This window comes from Drosophila montana, unplaced genomic scaffold (assembly GCF_035044405.1).
Source record: "Drosophila montana isolate Dmon_TW-CO22-7 unplaced genomic scaffold, ASM3504440v1 contig_1208_1, whole genome shotgun sequence".
Taxonomy (NCBI): domain Eukaryota; kingdom Metazoa; phylum Arthropoda; class Insecta; order Diptera; family Drosophilidae; genus Drosophila; species Drosophila montana.
Window position 1 is genome coordinate 2,139 of NW_026996191.1, and position 19,833 is coordinate 21,971.

The 19,833-nt window shown below is 38.5% G+C and overlaps 1 protein-coding gene across 1 annotated transcript in view; it reads right to left on the reverse strand.

The window, feature by feature from the left end:
- Positions 1-314: 314 nt before the first annotated feature.
- The window catches only part of LOC135441250 (venom serine protease-like), a gene marked incomplete at its 3' end in the record, with an annotated part of 62,283 nt that continues 42,764 nt past the window's right edge, over positions 315-19,833 (reverse strand). Inside the window, exon 2 of the mRNA XM_064700790.1 lies at positions 315-701. Within this exon, the coding sequence (XP_064556860.1) occupies positions 315-701 (387 nt within the window). The remainder of the gene's footprint in view (positions 702-19,833) is intronic.

The following is a 19,833-nucleotide window of genomic DNA, read 5'->3' on the forward strand; positions in this document are numbered from 1 at the left end:
CAATCAATTGCATCTAAACTGTTCAAAGTGTTCAAACTTATCTTGTGAGTTATACTGTCGATATTACTCCACTGCAACATATACTAAATGTTAACGACCTAGGCATTCTCTTTAATCTTAAATCTTAAGAATAAGACATGATATTAAATAACAGTGGTTTCTGTCAAACTCTCAGTTTTTACTAACACTCAATGATTAATATTCAAAATAAAGAATAACAACTAATAAGATCTATTAGGACCTATCTGTCAGTCATGAAAAACAGTCATATATAAATAAAAACTAATCTTACGTATATTCTGATAGATAAATACCTGCTGGATCATAGTTATATCGAGGAAGACAAACTGGCTTAATTATTTTCGAAAATATTATCGGTTTCCTTAGTCTCAACAAAGCAATATCGTTGTTATAGGTATCGGAATCAAAGTTTTTATGCTTTATGACAGCAGTTACCGCACGTTGGATTGCTTGAGACTCAGACGTTATTTGTTGGTCATGATCGCCGAATATTATTCTAATTTTGGATCTTCTTAATTTTTTTATACAATGAGCTGCTGAAAGAACGTAGTCTTTTGTTAACAAAGATCCTCCGCAGTGAAATTTGCCATCATAAATGATTCGAGCCATCCATGGGAATTGGTTTACTCCTGTTGGTTTTCCACCGACAATGCGATTTTCTTCATTCGAAAATCCACAGTCTAAAAATAAATAAAAAGTATAAATTTTATTGTTAAATTTAAGTCGGCCGGCTAGATTTGTTTTGGTCATTTGTTGATAAGAGAGCAAGAGCAGCAGACAGCGCAGTCGACGCAGAGAAATATCGCAAACGCATGGCAGAGGAGCCAGTAAGCAAGGCAGAGAATGACTGCGCTGTTAACTGCGCAGTGGGCCCCAAAATAAGCGGTGATGGGCTCGAGCGCAGCAGAGTCAGTCGGCCACAGACCTGCAAGCAACGCAAAATGCGAAGTTAATTGGAAAGCGTAGTACTTAGTGCCGGCATAGTTCATAGTGCACCGGTATAGTGCGCGGTTGTGATACAAAGTGTAAGTAAGTGTTTATTGCACACCAGTACGTAGCCAATATGGCTGGTGGCGATGTATAGTTTGGCGCACTCATCGTGACACAATAAAAAATTATTGATCGTCGTGGCGAAGTTCAAGCGCATATTGAGATATGCCAGCTCATCAGTGTTCCCAAAAGAGAATTGAGGGCTGCTTTTTTGCGGAATCGCGCTTCTTACACAAGGCCAGACATCCGCTGCCATTTAATCTTAGCTTAACGTTGGGAGGCTCCCACCGACAATGCTCGTAAGCGGGCTAAGATTGGAGTGTCCTAAAACTAGCCTACTCATCCCGAATGTTGACTCCATGGTGGATCGTAGACAGGGGCGATCTTCGTGGGACTGACATGACCCGCCGATCGACCGTGATTAGACGTGACAGCCAAACAGCGCCCAGGCATAGCCAGTCGCAGTCGTCTCATTCCATTCTTAATTTCTAAGAAAAGGTTTTAGACATTGAACCGATTATATTATTAAGTTTTTTTACCGAACAGTGCGAAATTTCGCTCCGAAGGAAAGCGGCCTCGTCAATTACACATACAGTGACAGTACTTTGCATTTAAAGAAATTATGTTCTTTAGATTTAGTTGAAATTTGGACAATGAACAATTTCGGTGCCTACGAGCTCCATAACCTTTTAAGCGATGGCGATGTGATCCATAAGTCTTGCAAGTCGGGCGACAATCAGTCTTTCCCAGACCTTCGACAAGGAAGGCAGGAGACTGATCGGTCGATATGACTCAGGGTCATATTCCGGGTTTCCCGACTTATGGATCATATGGATCCTCACATACTTCCACTGGGCAGGAAAGTGTTGCGTCCTTAATATGGCGTTAAAGATCAACGTTATAAAAAGGAGCGTGCGCATTGGTAGGGCCTTCAGGTAGGGCCCAGTGCTTTAGCCCTGGGAAGGACTTTGACGACTTTGACTTTGCGCCCCACAGCCAGTGATGTGCATTCCAGTCGCCTCCCACCAGATATCTGCTTCCAGCCGAGTTGAGTATGACGTTGAAATCATCAGTTGCCGTTTGCTTATTTGGCTTGCAATAGACTGCTCCAAAGTCCACGTTACCAGCATCAGTGGAGACTTTCACAGTCGAATATTGGTAAACACGATTAGTAATACTCAATTGCGGGAAATGAACCAAGCTACTCCGGACGAGGACAGCGCAGCCACCGCTAGCTGAGCGATTTTGAGTCCAGTGTACAGGGTATGCCTCGAAGCCAAAGATTTTGGGGAAAGTAGGACCGTTGGTTCTAGTTTCTGACAGCAGAATTATTCCGATGGCGTGTTTTTGTACTAGGGCCTCCAGCTCTAGTACTTTACAGCAGAATGCCATTGGCATTCCAGATTAGCACCTTCAGTGGTGTGTTCATTTGGATAGTAACGCGGTTAAAAGGGTAAGGATTTGCTGTTGCATACCCAAAACCTGCTGTTGCATTTGTTGCATCGGAAAGTCCTCCCCCGTTTCCAGATATCTGCTGTTGCTTTTGTTGCGCAGTCAGTCTCTCCTGTTGCTGTTCCCTCAGCAATCTATCTAGCCTAGCTTGCGCTGGTCCTTCTCGCTGGCTAGCGCCGGGGACGTTGTTCTCTTTTCTGAATGCAGCTAGTCCGCTTCTGGTGGCAGCGTCATATGAAAGCCTTTCTACTTGTTCAGTGGGTGCTGTACTGGGGAAGTCAACAGGTGTAGGCCCATGAACTTTGTTGCTGCGGCTTCGGTTTGCTTGAGTCGGTGTGAGATTTTCATTTTGGCGGGCTTTGGCGCCCCCGCACGCTTTGTATATTCGGTAGCCATTCGCAGCCCTTATAATTGGCAGTTTGGTTACCACCGCAGTGAACGCATGTTGCCGGTACTGAGTCGGGCCGTGTGCAATCAGCAGAGCGATGATTGAGCCCGCATTTAAAGCATTTGTGTTGCTTTCTACAGTATGTGGCCGTGTGCCCGTACTTCTGAAATCTATGTCATTGCACCACATCCTGGCTTCTTCTAGCAGTCTCAACCTTGACCACCTGCTTGCACAGCTTCCTGATGTTAAGAGCCTCCTTGTTGTTGGCCGCCGGCTGCAAGTTGATGAAGTGGATGTTCATGGGCTCCTTGGTAGCTTTGCTGCTCGGATTGTGTACGTGGAGAACGGTATGGCCCTGGCTCCGCAGGTCGTCGGTGAGCTCTCGGTTGAGTGTGGCGTGGTGGAGGACTTTGATTATTATGCGGTAGGCCTTCTCCTCCTGCAGCTGGTATGAGTAGAACTCAATTTCATGTTCTTCCAGTATCTGTATAATGGCCCTTTATGTGGGCACGTGATTTGCTAGAATTTGATGGTCAAGCTATTCAGATCCACTACTTCGGATAGTATGAGCCACACGTCGTTGATTTCGTCGATGCGATTTAGGACGATGGGAGGTGGCTTCTTTCCTCCATTGTTGTTGGCCCCTTTTTCGGGCAAGGAGGAGCTGGTGCTGGCATGGGCGACAGCGTTGAGCTGGCTGCCGCCCCCAGCCTGAGGAGTCGCTGGAAATTGAATTGTTTGGCAAAAAAACTCGGCCTCTAAAAACCAGTACATTTCACAGATAGAGAAAAGTTGGTTCAGAGGGTATGTGACATTGTTGGGAAGGATGTAATATATGCAATTTTCTGTGAACCCTCAATATTAGCATTTTTCACCCCAAGTTTATAAAAGCATACCTGACGGCAACATTCCGCCAAACAAAACGCATGACAACCGATATTTTAAACATGCCCATGGGGCCGTCAAGAAAATGTAAAACAGATTCTTCGAAATAATTGTATTCCTATGATAGGGCAACCAGCAACATTTGTCAAAGGGCGAAATAACTTTATTTTACGCGGTTTTGATTTAACACGGTTTGAAAATGGAAATTTTTAATATATTTTACACGATGTTAAGGCATTTAGCACGATTTATTGATATTATTCATTTATATTTTTTTTTTTACTTTTTTTACCTTAAAAATTGAATAACCTATTCTTTTTGTTACCAACATAGCTTTATTTACATAGTTGAACCCATTAAAATGGGTAAAATGGGTATAATGTTTTTGTGCAAATGTATGTAACAGACAGAAGGAAGCATCTCCGACCCCATAAAGTATATATATTCTTGATCAGCATCAATAGCCGAGTCGATCTAGCCATGTCCGTCTGTTTGTCCATCCGTCTGTCCGTATGTATGAACGCAAGGATCTCAGAACCTATAAGAGCAAGTACTTGAAATTTTAGCTTTAGGTCCTCCTAGTTCCCTCGCAGATCGAGTTTGTTTCCGATATTCGATAACTTCCCCCGTTTCCAAGTAATCGATACAAATCGATATCGAAATCCTGTTTTTTGAGAAATTTTGGTAAATAATAAGAGCTAGAATCGCCAAACTTGACATGTAGCTTCTAGAATAGTATATATATATCAAGTATCTTTTATTTTATACCTATAGCCACCTCCCCGTTACCACCCCAAAGCAATAAATCAAGTAAATAAACCAAATTGTATTGCCCATCAATTTAAGCAACAATTTATATGCAATTGACTTTTTGAGAATACACAAATATTCTATATTATATTTTACAATAAGATGTTCTGTCGAAAATTTCATTAAGATCGGTTAAGAAATAAAAGTTATGCACGTGTTAACATCAGCTAGCGCAAATTCCAAGAATTTCTGTATATATGTACACACACACATTCATGCGCGTCTGCTTTGAATTCTATCAACAGCATTGCAATTGCGATTGTATTTTTTTCTGTGCTTCTATTTAAATTGGTTTTTTTTTCACTGGGACTCAAGTATTGGTGTGGCTCTTGAGTAGAGGCGGCGGCAGGTGGGGCGGTTAGTTGTGAGTTCGAACTTTGCCAAGGGAACAATTTTGTTTTATTAAAATTTTTCTTTATAACTACTAAAGCTATCGAGAGCGTACCGCGAGCTGCATTTGGTGTTGGAGGTGGAGGGTTCAGGGTATCCCCTAGACGGGAGCTCCCGACTAGAACCTCTTACTCGTTTACATTACTTTTAAGCTTAGAGTGCATATCTTTTTATACCCTTGCAGAGGGTTTTATAATTTTGTCGTGAAATATGTAACGCATAGAAGGACACATCTCCGACCCCATAAAGTATATATATTCTTGATCAGTATCAACAGCCGAGTCGATATAGCCATGTCCGTCTGTCTGTTTCTATGCGAACTAGTCTCTCAGTGTTAAAGCTATCTTAATGAAACTTTGCAGAAGTCCCTCTTTCTATTGCACGGAGTACATATGTCGGAACCAGCTGGATCGGACCACTATATCATATAGCTGCCATAGGAACGATCGGTCGAAAAGTAGGTTCTTGTATGAAGATATTTTCTTTTTCAAGACATCTTGACCAAACTCTGCGTTTCTTAGTTTTCAAGACATCTTGACCAAACTCTGCATTTCTTAGTTTTACTGTGCTCTTCATATATATGCAAAATCCTATCTACATCGGACCAATATATCAAATAGCTGCTAAAGGAACAATCGGTCGAAAATTAAGTTTTTGAATGAAAAATTTGTTGTCTCTCAAGATTTTTTAAACAAACACGGCATTTAGAGATTTTACTATGCTCCCTTCATTTTTGCAAAAGCTTATTCACATCGGACTACTATATCATATAACTGCCATAGGAACGATCGGTCGAAAAGTAGGTTCTTGTATGAAAAACTTTTTTGTTTATCAAGGTATCTTGACCAAACTCGGAATTTATAAGGTTTACTATGCTCCTCATATATATGCGAAATCTTATTAAGATCGAACCACTATATCTTATAGCTACCAAAGGAACTATCGGTCGAAAATTAAGTTGTTGTATGGAAAATTCTGTTGTTTTTCAAGATATTTTGACTAAGCTCGGCATTTATTAGTTTACTATACTCCTCATATATATGCAAAATCCTATTAAGATCGGACCACTATATCTTATAGCTACCATAGGAACGATCAGTCGAAAATAAAGTTGTCGTATGGAAATTTTTTTTGTTTTTCACGATATCTTGATCAAACTCGGCATTTATTAGTTTTGCTATGCTCCTTATATATTTATAAGCAAACTCCTATCATCATCGGACAACTTTATCATATAGCTGCCATAGGAACGATCGGTCGAAAATTAATTTGTTGTACGGAAAACTTCCTTGTTTTTCAAGATATCTTAACCATACTCGGCATTTACTATTTTTCCTGTGCTTCTTAGATACGGAGTGCCGTAGGTAGCCCTTCTTTCTCGTTTTACTTGGTTGTATTTTACACGGTATTTTCTGGAACCAATCTACCGTGTAAAAACAGAATTAGGTGTAGTAACCTATCGAGATACTCTATTTATCTTCCCCAGACCTTGAAGTAGAACTAAGAGGTAAAGCCCTTAAGCCCCTTAAAGCCTTAAAGCCGCTGAATATCCGAATGCAAAGGTTAAACGAAGTAATACAAAATATAAATATCCAAGTAGGATATAAATTACCTGTAAAATTAAATAAGAGACTGTACAAAAAAATTACACCCTTGTACAGTGAGGAAACAGTAGACGCAGACTTGGGGACCACAGTCGTAATTAAAAGGAAGGTGGTTCATAAAAATAATGTGAGACAGCTTAAATGTAATTTTCTTTTCTTACGCAGGCCACGTCCCGGTTATGGGTTGAGATAAGTTGGACGGAAACAGAGAAATTGAAGAAGCACTTCTTTCCATCCCTTATAAGACAAATTCTGGACTCTGAAATACTACACACGAGAACACTCCTGGTAACAATAATCATCTACCATCGGCAAGCTAATAGCATCAATCTATCAGGCACCGATTTAGAAGTACTAGTAGGGACTCCAGACTTTGATGACCTTAAAAGGCTCAAAATTACCCAACAGGACCTCATTGAATTAGAAAATAAACAGGAAAACTTAAATACAAAAACGCAAGAAGAGTTCAATTAACTAACAGACACAGTCAAAATTTATTTATTTGGCTGTGGAGTATAAGTCAGTGGCAAGTTTTTCAAGTCGGCTGAAAGTAATTGCGAGCTCAATTACCTAAGAGGGAACCTAACATTTCTTTTTTAGTTATTTTTATCAATGCTTAAATAAACAAGTGCGTATCGCAAGGTGCATTTGGTTTTGTAAGAAGTAGGTTCATTCTTAATTGTTTTATTTATGCTTTACCTAATTTTCCACTTATAATTTGGGGTACCAGTCTGAAGCTGATTCTCATTGATTTAAATTTCTTCAATCAGCAGTTAATGCGGCTTCATAAAAAGTAAGAAAATCCCTTAACCGTTTTGCCGGCTACACATAAATCAACCAGGGGTGCGTAAGACATCGATAAATGGAAGAGTCCGTAAACAGAATAAATTATATTTAAAATCGGACTCACGAATTTCTGTTGCTTTTCGAGCACACAATCGGACAATCTGCAAACATGCATATGGTGAACAGATGTTAGGGTCCACCCCAACGGAGCCCCATTCATCATTATTAAAATTAATTTAATTAATTAATCAATTAAAAAAACAATTACAATTAGAATAATAATAATTAAATTAGTATAACATAACATCTATTCAATATTAGTTATATGAATAACTATTTTATAGTACATATTGCACAACAGAGTACGCTATGCACAATCCTTTTCGCGTGTTATGTAAAAATTACAATAGTTTGCATCACGTTTTCTCTACCGAACTTTCTCTACCCCTAATAAAATCGTTTCTTTCAGGATACCTTCGGGAAGTCACTGACCATTCCCAGCTATGAGCAGGAGCATAGCTTGCCGGACAGGCTAGCTTTGGGAGCCATTGCTGTGAGCCTTGCCGGTGAGGACTTAAGGTCTTGCTATCTTATTTTATTTTTTTAAATATATGTGTTTTAGGAATATACATACATAACAGCATATTTGAATGTGTTGTTATTCACTGCTCTGGTTTTCGCTGGCAAACAAATACATTTTGTTAGTTTTTTAGCGCTGATCATGACCTATTGCAAATTTGTTGTTTTTAAAGATACATTTTATTAATTGTTTTTTTTTTTATATAATTATTAAACCCTGAACCCATTAAAAATGGGTAAAAAGGGTGTAATGTGTTTGTCCATGTGTATGTAACAAGCAGAAGGAAGCATCTCCGAACCCATAAAGTATATATATTCTTGATCAGAATCAATAGCCGAGTCGATTTACCCATGTCCGTCTGTCTGTCCGTCCGTCCGTATGTATGAACGCAAGGATCTCAGAACATATAAGAGCTAGAGACTCTAAATAAAACTGTAGGTCCTCCTAGTGCCCGTGCAGATCGAGTTTGGTTCCGATATTCGACAAACGTTTCCCGTTTTCAAGTAATCGATACAAATCGATATCGAAATCCTGTTTTTTAAGCAATTTTGGTAAATAATATGAGCTAGAGTCACCAAACTTGACATGTAGCGTCTAGAATAGTATATATGTATATATCAAGTATCTTTCATTTTATACCTATCTCCACCTCCCCCGCTACCACCACAAAACCATAAATCAAGTTAATAATCCAAATTGTATTCCCCATCAATATAAGCCACAATTTATATGCAATTGACATACTGAAAATACACAAATATTCTATGGCTGTCAAAAATTTCATTAATATCGGTTAAGAAACACAAAAATTATGTGCGCACGTGTTAGCAGCACCTAGCGCAAATTCCAAGAATTTCTGTATACATGCACACACACACATCCATGCGCGTCTGCTTTGATTTCTATCAACAGCATTGCAATTGCGATTGTATTGTTTTCTGTGCTGCTATTTTAATTGGTTTTTTTCTCACTGGGACTCAATTATTGGTGTGGCTGTTGAGTAGAGGCGGCGGTAAGTAGCGCGGATAATTGCGAGCTCGAACCCTGCCAAGGGAACAATTTTTTTTCTTTGTTTTAATTTTTCCTTATTACTTCTAAAGCAAACGAGCGCGTAGCGCGAGCTGCATTTGGAGTTGAAGGTAGAGGGTTCAGGGTATCCCCTAGTCGGGATCTTCCGACTAGAACCTCTTACTTGTTATTAATTGAATAAATAAAATATCTAACTAAGTATTGAGTCATAATTCGTATTTAGTAAATGCAAATAAATATTTTATTTACTCTATTTGAATTTTTCAGCACTCTTTTATTTCGTACTTGGGGAATAATACAGTATAATTTGCTTAGCTGCCTCGATACTTAGTTGCATCGGTAAGATAGTTGCCTGAAATTTTCTTTTCGCTGCAATAAGAGCTAATTTTGTATGAAATTAATTACGTTAAGTGCATCTAACTTAACAGCCTTTTGCACTTAAGCGCAGTAATTTTTTTGCTAATTTCTGTGAATATCATGTAAGTTAACTGCGCCATCTATGATCAGATGTGCTGATTTTTGATTTGTTTTTCTTATGTGTACAATAAACTGTATTGAAATTGAATTTAATGTTATTTAAATACAAATACCAAAAACAAGGTAATAAAAACTATCAAATTAATTTATTTATCTTAGTACTGTTAAATAGAATTAAGTGCAACTGAAAAAAAGTCGAGGTAACTATGAAATCGATTTACTTTTAGGAAAAAAAGTAAATAAATTTAACTGCCTTTTTAGGATAGCTGCCTCTAATGTCTGTTCAAAGTACTCGAGGCAGCTAAGCAAATTATACTGTATTATTCCCCAATTACGAACACAACATGCATTCATATGTAAACACAAATTTGAGATAGGTCATGATCAGCGCTAGAAAACTAGGAAGTGCCCTAGAAGACGGTTGCCGATGGGCAGCCGAAATATATCGCCGAGCGTCTTACCCATGTCCGTCTGCCTGTCCGTCCGTCCGTATGTATGAACGCAAGGATCTCAGAACATATAAGAGCTGGAGACTCTAAATAAAGCTGTAGGTCCTCCTAGTGCCCGTGCAGATCGAGTTTGGTTCCGATATTCGATAACGTTTCCCGTTAAAGCATGCATTTCATGGATCAAGCAAAAGTACTTAGCGGTGATTGTAAGTTCAAAACTTTTTCGCTCAATGTACTTCGAAATCGAAGCGACGCAAAGTACCATTGACCAGCTTTGCTGATGGCAGACTGGCGACTAACTTCGTTGCTCGTGTCAGCATCAGCTAGTCGCACACATATAAAGTATTGAGCAGTGTTAAGTGTTTAATTAATTTTTTTATTTAATTTGTTCTACATGTGTTTTTTGTCTCTTCGTGTAAATGCCCAGAAGACGGTTGCGATGCGCAGCCGAAATATATCGGTGATATACAAATTGAAACAAATTGATTGTATTTTTGTTTTGAATGAAACTCCGGGCCTCAGCCCTGCCAAACATATCTTTAGAAGAAGTCAAACTTTGTTTTTAATTTGTAGTTTGAATAAAAAAAAACAAAATTATTTAAAAATATGTGCATTTTGGGAAAACTTTAAACTAGGATCGTGGAAGGTGTTATGGAACTGCTTGTTTCTCAGTGGGCCGCGCCGACTGGTTCATCGATTCTCTGGGTGTAGTCCCATGGTCCATAGTCCCCCTGGCCCGAAGTCCGCACAATCGATATCAACAAAGCTACAACGTCTGTAGCAAAACATACCTATACAACACTATACAAAATGAACGACATAGCGGTGATTGTAAGTTCAAAACTTTTTCGCTCTATTACCTGTAGATCAAATTCATATATGAAAAATCTAAATATTTTAAGACAATAAAATTATTAATACTATCAATATATAATTGCTCCTAAAATTAGTTAAGTGATCAGTCACTTGAACTACATATGCAGGTGCAGGTGTTTGCCAAAAGTTGACCCTTTCGGCCCAACGGGCTGCTGCAGGTAATAAGGGGTCAACATTCATTCCTCAATTCAAGCCCTAAATCATAAAAAGAAGGGCGCGCGACAACCGCGGGCCAAAAATGATATTTTTAAATTTTGCGCCCATGATCAGCCCATTTACACACATTTGTGTCTCTGTGTGTGTGTGTAGAGCTCGAAATTCAGAAGTCCAAAAATATTGTCAAATTTGCATCGGACAGGCAGGCAGGGACCAACAGGCACACATGCGCATAAATGCTTCTATTCATATACAAAATACGCAAGTATGCGTGAATAGCAAGTCCAAAAACTTTAAAATGCACACATGCCAACGCTTAGGTACCCTTACCAACGATAGCGAGCTAAAATGCAAGAATTTCGCATCGACTTGGCAAACCCTTTCATGATTTCATATTACTCGTCCCCTCAAAAGGGAAGAAATGCCACCGACTTTTGACAAAAATTGAATTTGTGGGCATTTTTGCTTGTGCGGCCACATGCACACACAAACATTTAAACGGTACCTAGACATGAAGAGAGCATTGAGAGCACTGAGAGTAAGTGCGAGCGAGATAAAAATAAGCAGCGATGCCGTTCTATCGCACAAATCATATGGAAGAGAGTAAGCCAAAGCAGTTTCCTGTAGTGGGAGCGAGATAAAAAACAGCGATGCCGTTCTATCGCACAAATCATATGGAAGAGAGTAAGCCAAAAGAGTTTCCTGTAGTGTGAGCGATCAAAAGATGTCATATGTATATCTTACTCGCTCGTTGGACCAGATGCAAACCAATTTTTGGAGACCACCTATTGTACACGGCATGTCCAGTCTATATGTTTTTTGGTTAGTGATAACATCCAACAATCGGAACTTCTAACAAATGAACAACACTAACAGCTGTAACAACAAGCAAATGTAAACAACAAAGGTGAGACGCTCAGTATAAATTAACAAAAAACACTATTTATCGACTTTACTCTTCCAGACCGGGTCCCGGCTCCGGATCCATCGTACCCGCCCTACCTGTGACGATCGCCTGATCTCGTCTCCCTTATTTTAGCCTCTAGATGGCCTGCATCAGCCCGTGTCGGCTGTTATGCCCACTCTCCCCGTAAATTTACACTTAGCCGGACATTCTTTTTCTTCAATATATGCGCATAATTGGGTGCGTGATCGGGCGGCCAATAGCAATCGCCCCTTTTGGCGCCGTGGGTTGCAAGCCCGGCGTTGCCACTCTTCCATAAATTGGTCGCCGCTATGTCGCAATAAAGGAACAATAACATTTGAAGAGCTTTCAACACTTATGATTCAAATAAAATAAGTAGTGCAGATCACGTACTTCATTATCTGACGACCCAAACTTTTCAAAATTCTTCACACCAGGGTACATCAAATTCATCAAACAAAAATTATAACCGATTACGTGATCATTGAAATGGCGCAAAACTTAGCCTCGATGAATGGTTGAATCGATATTAATAGACAAATTCGAAAAATTCGTCACAAAGATTTTTATTAAAAAAAGTGGTCAGTTTAAAGTGGTAAAGATAAGGAATATCAATATTAATGGGTTAAAATCCATACACACTGCTTATCCTCTTCCTACTGAACAAGAAATCATAAAAGTAATTAAGATAATAATGATCTGCAATGGCTGACTCCTTAAGCAATTAAAGCCTTTTGGCATTATGATTTTCGCTATTATAGCACTTTCTAGAGAAATGGACGCAGCAGAATAGTCGGAACACGATAAATCGCAACGACTAGCTAGAATAAGACTGCTGAGTGTGGCAGCCGAACGCCGGCCTCGAAAGCCGAAAGTTCAGAATGAAGCCGCATCTCACTCAGGGCACAGCGTCGCTGCGGCTGATGCTATTTCATAATATATGTATGTTAGTTTTTAATTCCCAAAAAACATAAGTGTTTATGCATGTACAGAGTGTGCCTTGCTCTCACTCATTGCTTTGCGCACTTGTGTGCTTGTCTTTCTCCCTGCATAGCTTCTCAAAAACCCCGAGATCTACAAGCATACATATGTATGAGTTATGTGGATGTGCGCACAAGTAGATCGCGGCCAGTCACACACATTCAAATGCTCTATCATGTATTTCTTGGTCCAGTCAGGCAGAATGAGAAGAATATGATCTATTTTTATACCCTGAACCCATTGAAAATGGGTAAAAAGGGTATAATATATTTGTGCAAGTGTATGTATAACGGGCAGAACCAAGCATCTCCGACCCCATAAAGTATATATATTCTTGATCAGCATCAACAGCTGAATCGATAAAAATCGATATCGAAATCCTGTTTCTTGAGCAATTTCGGCAAATAATTTTAGCTAGAGTCACCAAACTTGACATCAAGCATCTAGAATAGTATATATATATGAAGTATCTTTCATTTTATACCTATCGCCACGTCCCCGCTACTATCGCAAATCATTTAAATCAAGTTAATTATCCAACTTGTATTGCCCATCAATTTAAGTCACAATTTATATGCAATTGACTTTTTGAGAATACACAAATATTCTGTATTCTATTCTACAATAAGATGTACTGTCGAAAATTCTATTAAGATCGGCTAAGAAACAAAAGTTATGTGCGCAGGTGTTAGCATCAGCTAGGGCAAATTTTAAGAATTTTTGATTACATGGATTCACACACATTCATGGGCGTCTGCTTTGAATTCTATCAACAGCATTGCGATTGCGGTTCTATTTTTTTTTGTGCTGCTATTTTAATGGTTTTTTTTTCTCATTAAGACTTCATAATTGGTGTGGCTGTTGCGTAGAGGCGGCAGCAAATAATGCGGTCAGTTGCGAGTTCGAACCCTGCCAAGGGAACTTTTTTTTTAAATGTATCTTTATTACTACAAAAGGAAACAGCTGCATTTGGTGTTGGAATAAGAGGGTTGAGGGTATCCCCTAGTCGGGAGCTCCCGACTAGAACCTCTTATTTGTTTTCAATGTCTACAATGAAATATTCTGTTAAAGTCCTTGAACTTTAGCAATCGCCTCCTCGCGCGTTCTTGATAAGTTTGAGCATCGTTTTTTTTTTATATATAAGCCCACACATTCTTTTTATATTGACATCGGGGATTTAAGGTGGCCAACCTAATGTATTGACTTCGAAATGTCTCAAAAAAGCAGTTATTATATGGGCCTTGTGGCGTTGAGCGTTGTCCTGCTGCAGTAAATGATGCAATAAATGCTTTTCCAATGAGCCAGCCACCAAAGGTGAATGCGTGGTCATTCCGGACACGAAAATATTCGTCCTTGTTCATTGCTCAATCAATTGGTATGAAATTGCCCAGGCTATTGAAGCACACGCAACCCCAGAACTTTACCGATCCTCCACCATGTGGTACTCGTTCGCATACAGTTAATTTTTTTGCGATCATTCTTTGGGAACCTGACAATAAATGTTTTTCTTCGATCCACGATATTCAAAAGAGCTTTCATCTGTCTCTAATAATTGTTCCCAAAACGATCGTGGCTTATTAATATAGGATTTGGCAAATGTTTACTTTTTAAGCTTATTTTTTGTTGAAATTGAAGGTATTGGACGAGCTATATAAGTAGAAAAAATTAGTCTCCTTTAGCCGTCTTTCGAAAGATTTTCTACTTATTGATATTTTATGGTGCTCTTTGAGCTCAATCGACACTGCTTTTGGTGTTATCAGAACCATTTCTGTAAATTTTCTCTATATTATTCGGTCCACTGTGGGATATGTTTTACGTGGTCTTTCCGATCTGGCCTTATTTTTTAATGAATCATTGTTCTTTTTTTTTGTTTATTTGTTAATAAATTGTTTGTCTAGATACATTGTATAATTTACTAAGGCACTCTACAGAAATACCTGCATTAAACATAGTGACCATTTCATTTCTAATAAGTTCACTTATTTCACGTGTTTAGCCAATAATTTAAAAAAAAGAGATCAAGCAGTAATTATTATAATTAAGACAAGAAAAATCACTTAAAAAATTATAGCACGTGTTTTGTACCGCAAGCGCATTATCGAAAATGAATATGAAAAGCAATGTCAAAATACTTTTGTCCAGCCAAAAAATCATTATCTGCCTCGCAGATAATCATAGAAGTTAAATGTGTTACATTTTCAGTCCAATCTTTTGTCTTTTTAAATATAAAAGGTCACAGGTTACAGAGAATCTGATTGGAAGGATAAAGGAGCCGGCACGTAACACAAGTGCATGGCGAAGTGCTCGCATTCAAGCACGACATGTGGCTTTTCCAGAGGATAGCATTTTTCCAGCTATTGGGAATAACTAAGATGGTCTGATAGCTGCATTCAATAGAACAGTTAGGCATCAGGATTGCTTTTGTTGCAAGGGCTTATGGTTTCCACATTAAAGCTCGAAATTTCTCGTGGGGTTATTGAAAGCAAGCGAATTTTCCCCTATCAATAATAAATATAGTTTTTGCAAAACATGTAGGCAAAAAGCCAAAGACTTCTATAACAAATGGCCTAGATTTTCCCGATCTGTTAGATTGTTTGAAAGGCTTAACGCCTTTTATTAAATCTTTAGAATATGATCGACAAAATGTAAATTAAAGGAGCAGTGGTCAATGTACCAATTCCTGCATAGCCATGATTTCATGGCTAAAACCATTAGGCCTTCTAAAGTTGCTGATGCAATCAAATTTTTAGTGAACACCGAGCTTTACAGAAAGCATCAGATTACTGTTAACGAAAAGTGGTTGTCGTCCTTTTCGTCTGACGAAGTTCCGTTTGTTGCTTCTGCTCACGACAGGGACTTAGTATCGCAACTATTAGAAAGATCTGCTCAAGTCTCCATGTATGAGCAGAATAATATAGAAGAAGAAGATTTTAGTCCAGCAGGCCAGGAAACATTGTTAGAAAACGTCCGTGTCGAAAATATTGCCGTCCAAAGAAAAGTTATAGCTCCTGGAGGGGGTCAGCGACCTTTAGACATTGTGATTCATACGAGCTTGCTTTCCCAACTATTTTTGCTGGCATTAAGAGAAAGTGTCCGACAGTTTTACAGCCAAAGTTCGGGCAGAACTTAGAAATTTTGATAAGACATAAACCTTTTATCAATTATAAAAAATTGGAAATGATTAATGTAAGGAACAATACCTCGATTTACTTACGTAAGCACAACGCCACGAAGAGCATTACGGCAGCACAAGACCTTAATAAGGACCATTTAGATAGTTTAATACGTCACGATGATGGCTGTCAGGTTTTGAAAAGTATTCGCACTTCACCTGCGCATTGGGAAGCAGTAAGGAAGAAGGACATGGCGATGATTAGGCAATTTGGTCCTCCGACCTTTTTTATAACATTTTCGCCAATATATAGATGAAGCTGATGATATCGAAACACCCAAGGATACCCAACAATTAGTTTACGCACTTTGCGATGGTAGAAGATTTAATATTAATACTGAAAGGATCAAATATTTTAGAGAGCTTGTAATGTTGTATTTCCCATAGAAGCATGAAAATGTAGAACTAGTACCGAGAGAGAGAGACTGATAGTCGTTTTGTGGCCAAAATCAGAAGCTAATCCGGTGAATAGCAGGAAATATGATAGCTTAGGTTATAGTAAATTCTGTATGCTCTTGAAAATGCAGGACAGGCAGAACATGAGGAAAATGTTGAAAATCAAGAATCAGTAGACAATAGATTTTGAGTATTAGGATTGCCAGCAATAAATCATCACTTAATTTTTTTCTACCGCTGATAATTTTATTACGGCTACAAATTTAGCGGCTTGTCGACAGAGAATTTTACAAGCCGTTAGTAGCTTTAGGTCGTCCAAAACACAGGGATTGTGTATGTCTCTTCTTCTTACGGTCAATGTAGATACTGGGGATGGATTAGTTAATAGGGCAAAAAACATGTTAATGTAAATAGATTTTGATGCATCCAGCACTCCAATAACTCTATGGGTGAAATTTTCAGATGATATCGAAGGAGTGCTATCTCGTTCAAAGTGTACACATCGTAAATAAGCTCTTTGGACTCCAATTCAGATAGTAAAAAGTTTTCAATATAGAAGAAGTGAGAAAGTTTCTATCGGCCGTAGGCAGTTTCTAGTTATACCTGCAGACGGTATAACTATTCACAAAAGTCAGGGAGCTACGTATAGCAAAGTGGTGGTTCACACTTGCTCTCGTATGCAGCGTGCTGCACTATAACATACGTAGAGTGTACTGGAGAGTAACTGCTTCCGAGTTGTTTATTATAGGAGATTTTGTTCCTCCTAAACCTCCCAAAAATGACGATGAGGTCCAAAATGAGATAGAGAAATTGTGGACTGCGAAACTACTTCGAACCCCGTATGATCACTTAGATAACAGTTCCGCCCAAGACATTTTCCTTCATAATACTGAAAGCATTCACTGTCATATTGCAGATAATCGATCAGACGGTTAATGCTTGAGTCGTTTGTTCTATGTTTCGTTAAGGCCTCAACTTACTCAATCGAAATTATTGACATTCCAGGGCTTATTATTGTTGTCCGTCTTGATTGCCAGGTAAAGCCTAATTCATTGCGCCCTAAGAGGGGAATCGTGCTTTATATTAAGAATCCGATTTTAAACCATATAACTAATTGCTTAAGCGGTATATATCGTTACAAGTAAGGAAAGTGCGAGGTTCATTGAACAAAAGTTTATTTTTCGGACCTAAGATTCTCACCACAAGACTAACATGGGTGGAAGCCGTTGATGCCAACATTTGGTTCCTTATTCGATGCACTGGATGGTTTGGGCAGATGTCATTTACACTGAATTGTGTGATTTTACACTGAATTGCTCAGAAAGGGATTTAGGTGTCTACTAGATGTTAGAACGCCCAATACCCATTGTGACTCGCACATTGATTGGGCATTTTTAAATCTCTAGTGAGGACATAAGCCCTAGGACACTCGAGTCAGTGTAAAGTTACCCCAGTAAATTAGGTTTCTATATATAGGTGCATATAATTAAAATATGTTTAATTTAAACTAAAGAATTTTAAAAAAATGTAAATTAATAAATATATATCCTTTATTTATATTTAATAGAATTTTTGGGGTCTTATACTTGCGTTCTATATTATTTTGATATATTTAATTTGAACTCCGATTTGTGTTGAGCTTTTTATGTGTTTAGTTTGGATTTTGTTGTGCCGATGTACACTTCATTGCAAATATTGTTGTTATCCCCGCAACATGGTATTTGGTAAATGATGTTACTTTTGTCCATCATTGGAATTTTTATACCTTGAAGCCATTAAAAATGAGTAAAAGGGTAAAATTGTGCAAATGTATGTAAAAGGCAGAAGGAAGTATATTCGACCCCATAAAGTGTATATATTCTTGATCAGCATCAACAGCCGAGTCGATTTAGCCATGTCCGTCCGGCTGTTCGTATGTATTTGGGGTTCAATGGACCAATGTAGAAGGGCTTGTTGCGTATTTCGTAAACCATTAGTCAAGTCGACTCGAAGGCACAATGTGCCCCACATTATTAATAATGTGGCCTCCACGTGGTGGACCCTGGGTGGATTGATCCAAAGGTATATTTGGCAACCAGCTAATTCGAGCGGCGAATTAAGATGACCCATTCTTTGTCTGGCAGGGGACTAAACTGGGTAGTATGACCTACGGCAGTCGACCAAAACTGTAAGTAAATTTGGTACCACGGGTAGCCAGGAGCCCGCGGAACTTGTTCCGTCCTGACTTTTTGGTTGCGGCCCTTCGGGGAGTATCGTGGTGGTTGTGGTTTATACCCAAATCGCGGGTAGAGCTTCGGCTCGACGTGGAGTTGCGTGTCAACCAAATTGTACAATTGAGGTATTAGTTCGGCCTCACCTCCCACCAATGAGGGAATGTATTGTCCCGCCCGACATGCATTCAATTGGTACCGAAGGTTCACTGTGCAAGCAGGGTTCCGGAGGGGCGCTAGTCCGACGCATAGTTTCGGCTCGTTGTATTTTCGAATACCGTGAGATTAAGCCATCAAGGCAGGTGCTTACGTAAAACCCACTGACTATTCTGTTCGTATGTATGAACGCAAGGATTTCAGAACCTATAAGAGCTAGGAACTACATATTTTTAAGGATTCTTCTAGTCTATGCGCAGTACGAGTTTGTTTCCGATATTCGATAACTTACTCAATTTCCAAGCAATCGATAAAAATCGATATCGAAATCCTGCTTTTAGAGCAAACTTGATATGTCGCTTCTAGAATAGTATATATATATCAAGTGTCTTTCATTTTATAGCTATCGCCAACTCCTGCTACCACCACAAAGGTATAAATCAAATTAATAAACCAACTTGTATTGCCCACTAATTTAAGCCACAATTTTAATGTACACCTAAGTCTGTTTTTACACGGTTTTGATATAACACGGTTTGAAAATTGAATATTTTTAATTTTTTTACACGATTTTATTCCATTTAGCACGATTTGAAATTTTATGTACATACTTAAATTTTTTTTGTCAAATTTAATTTTTGCGAAGTATGTTCATATCATAAAAAAGTATTTATGAAAGAAAAAAGTCTGAAACCATCGATAGTATCGATAGTGCTATCGATAGTTTGCGAACACTAGCTTAAAGATTTAAGTGAATTCCCTTTGAGCGCGTACAAGCAATTTTTATTGGTCAAAGCAAATGTGAATAGCACTAATTTAGGGGAATTCCCTTTATGTGCATACAATAAAATTTACTGGTCAGAGCAATTGAAACGTGTTAATATTTTGTGAACTGTCAATGCAATAAGACGTGTTTTGTTAAGAAATTTTTTGCAGGCAAATTTGATTTTCCATTAAATTTAATTTTAATTAATTAAGATAAAAGGTAAGCCAAAAAATATTTTGTATTTATTCAGTTATTTATGTTTTTTAATTTTGTAAAATATTTTATGTATCCCTAAAAGGAAATGTCAGATATAAAACTAAAACGGAAGGCAATT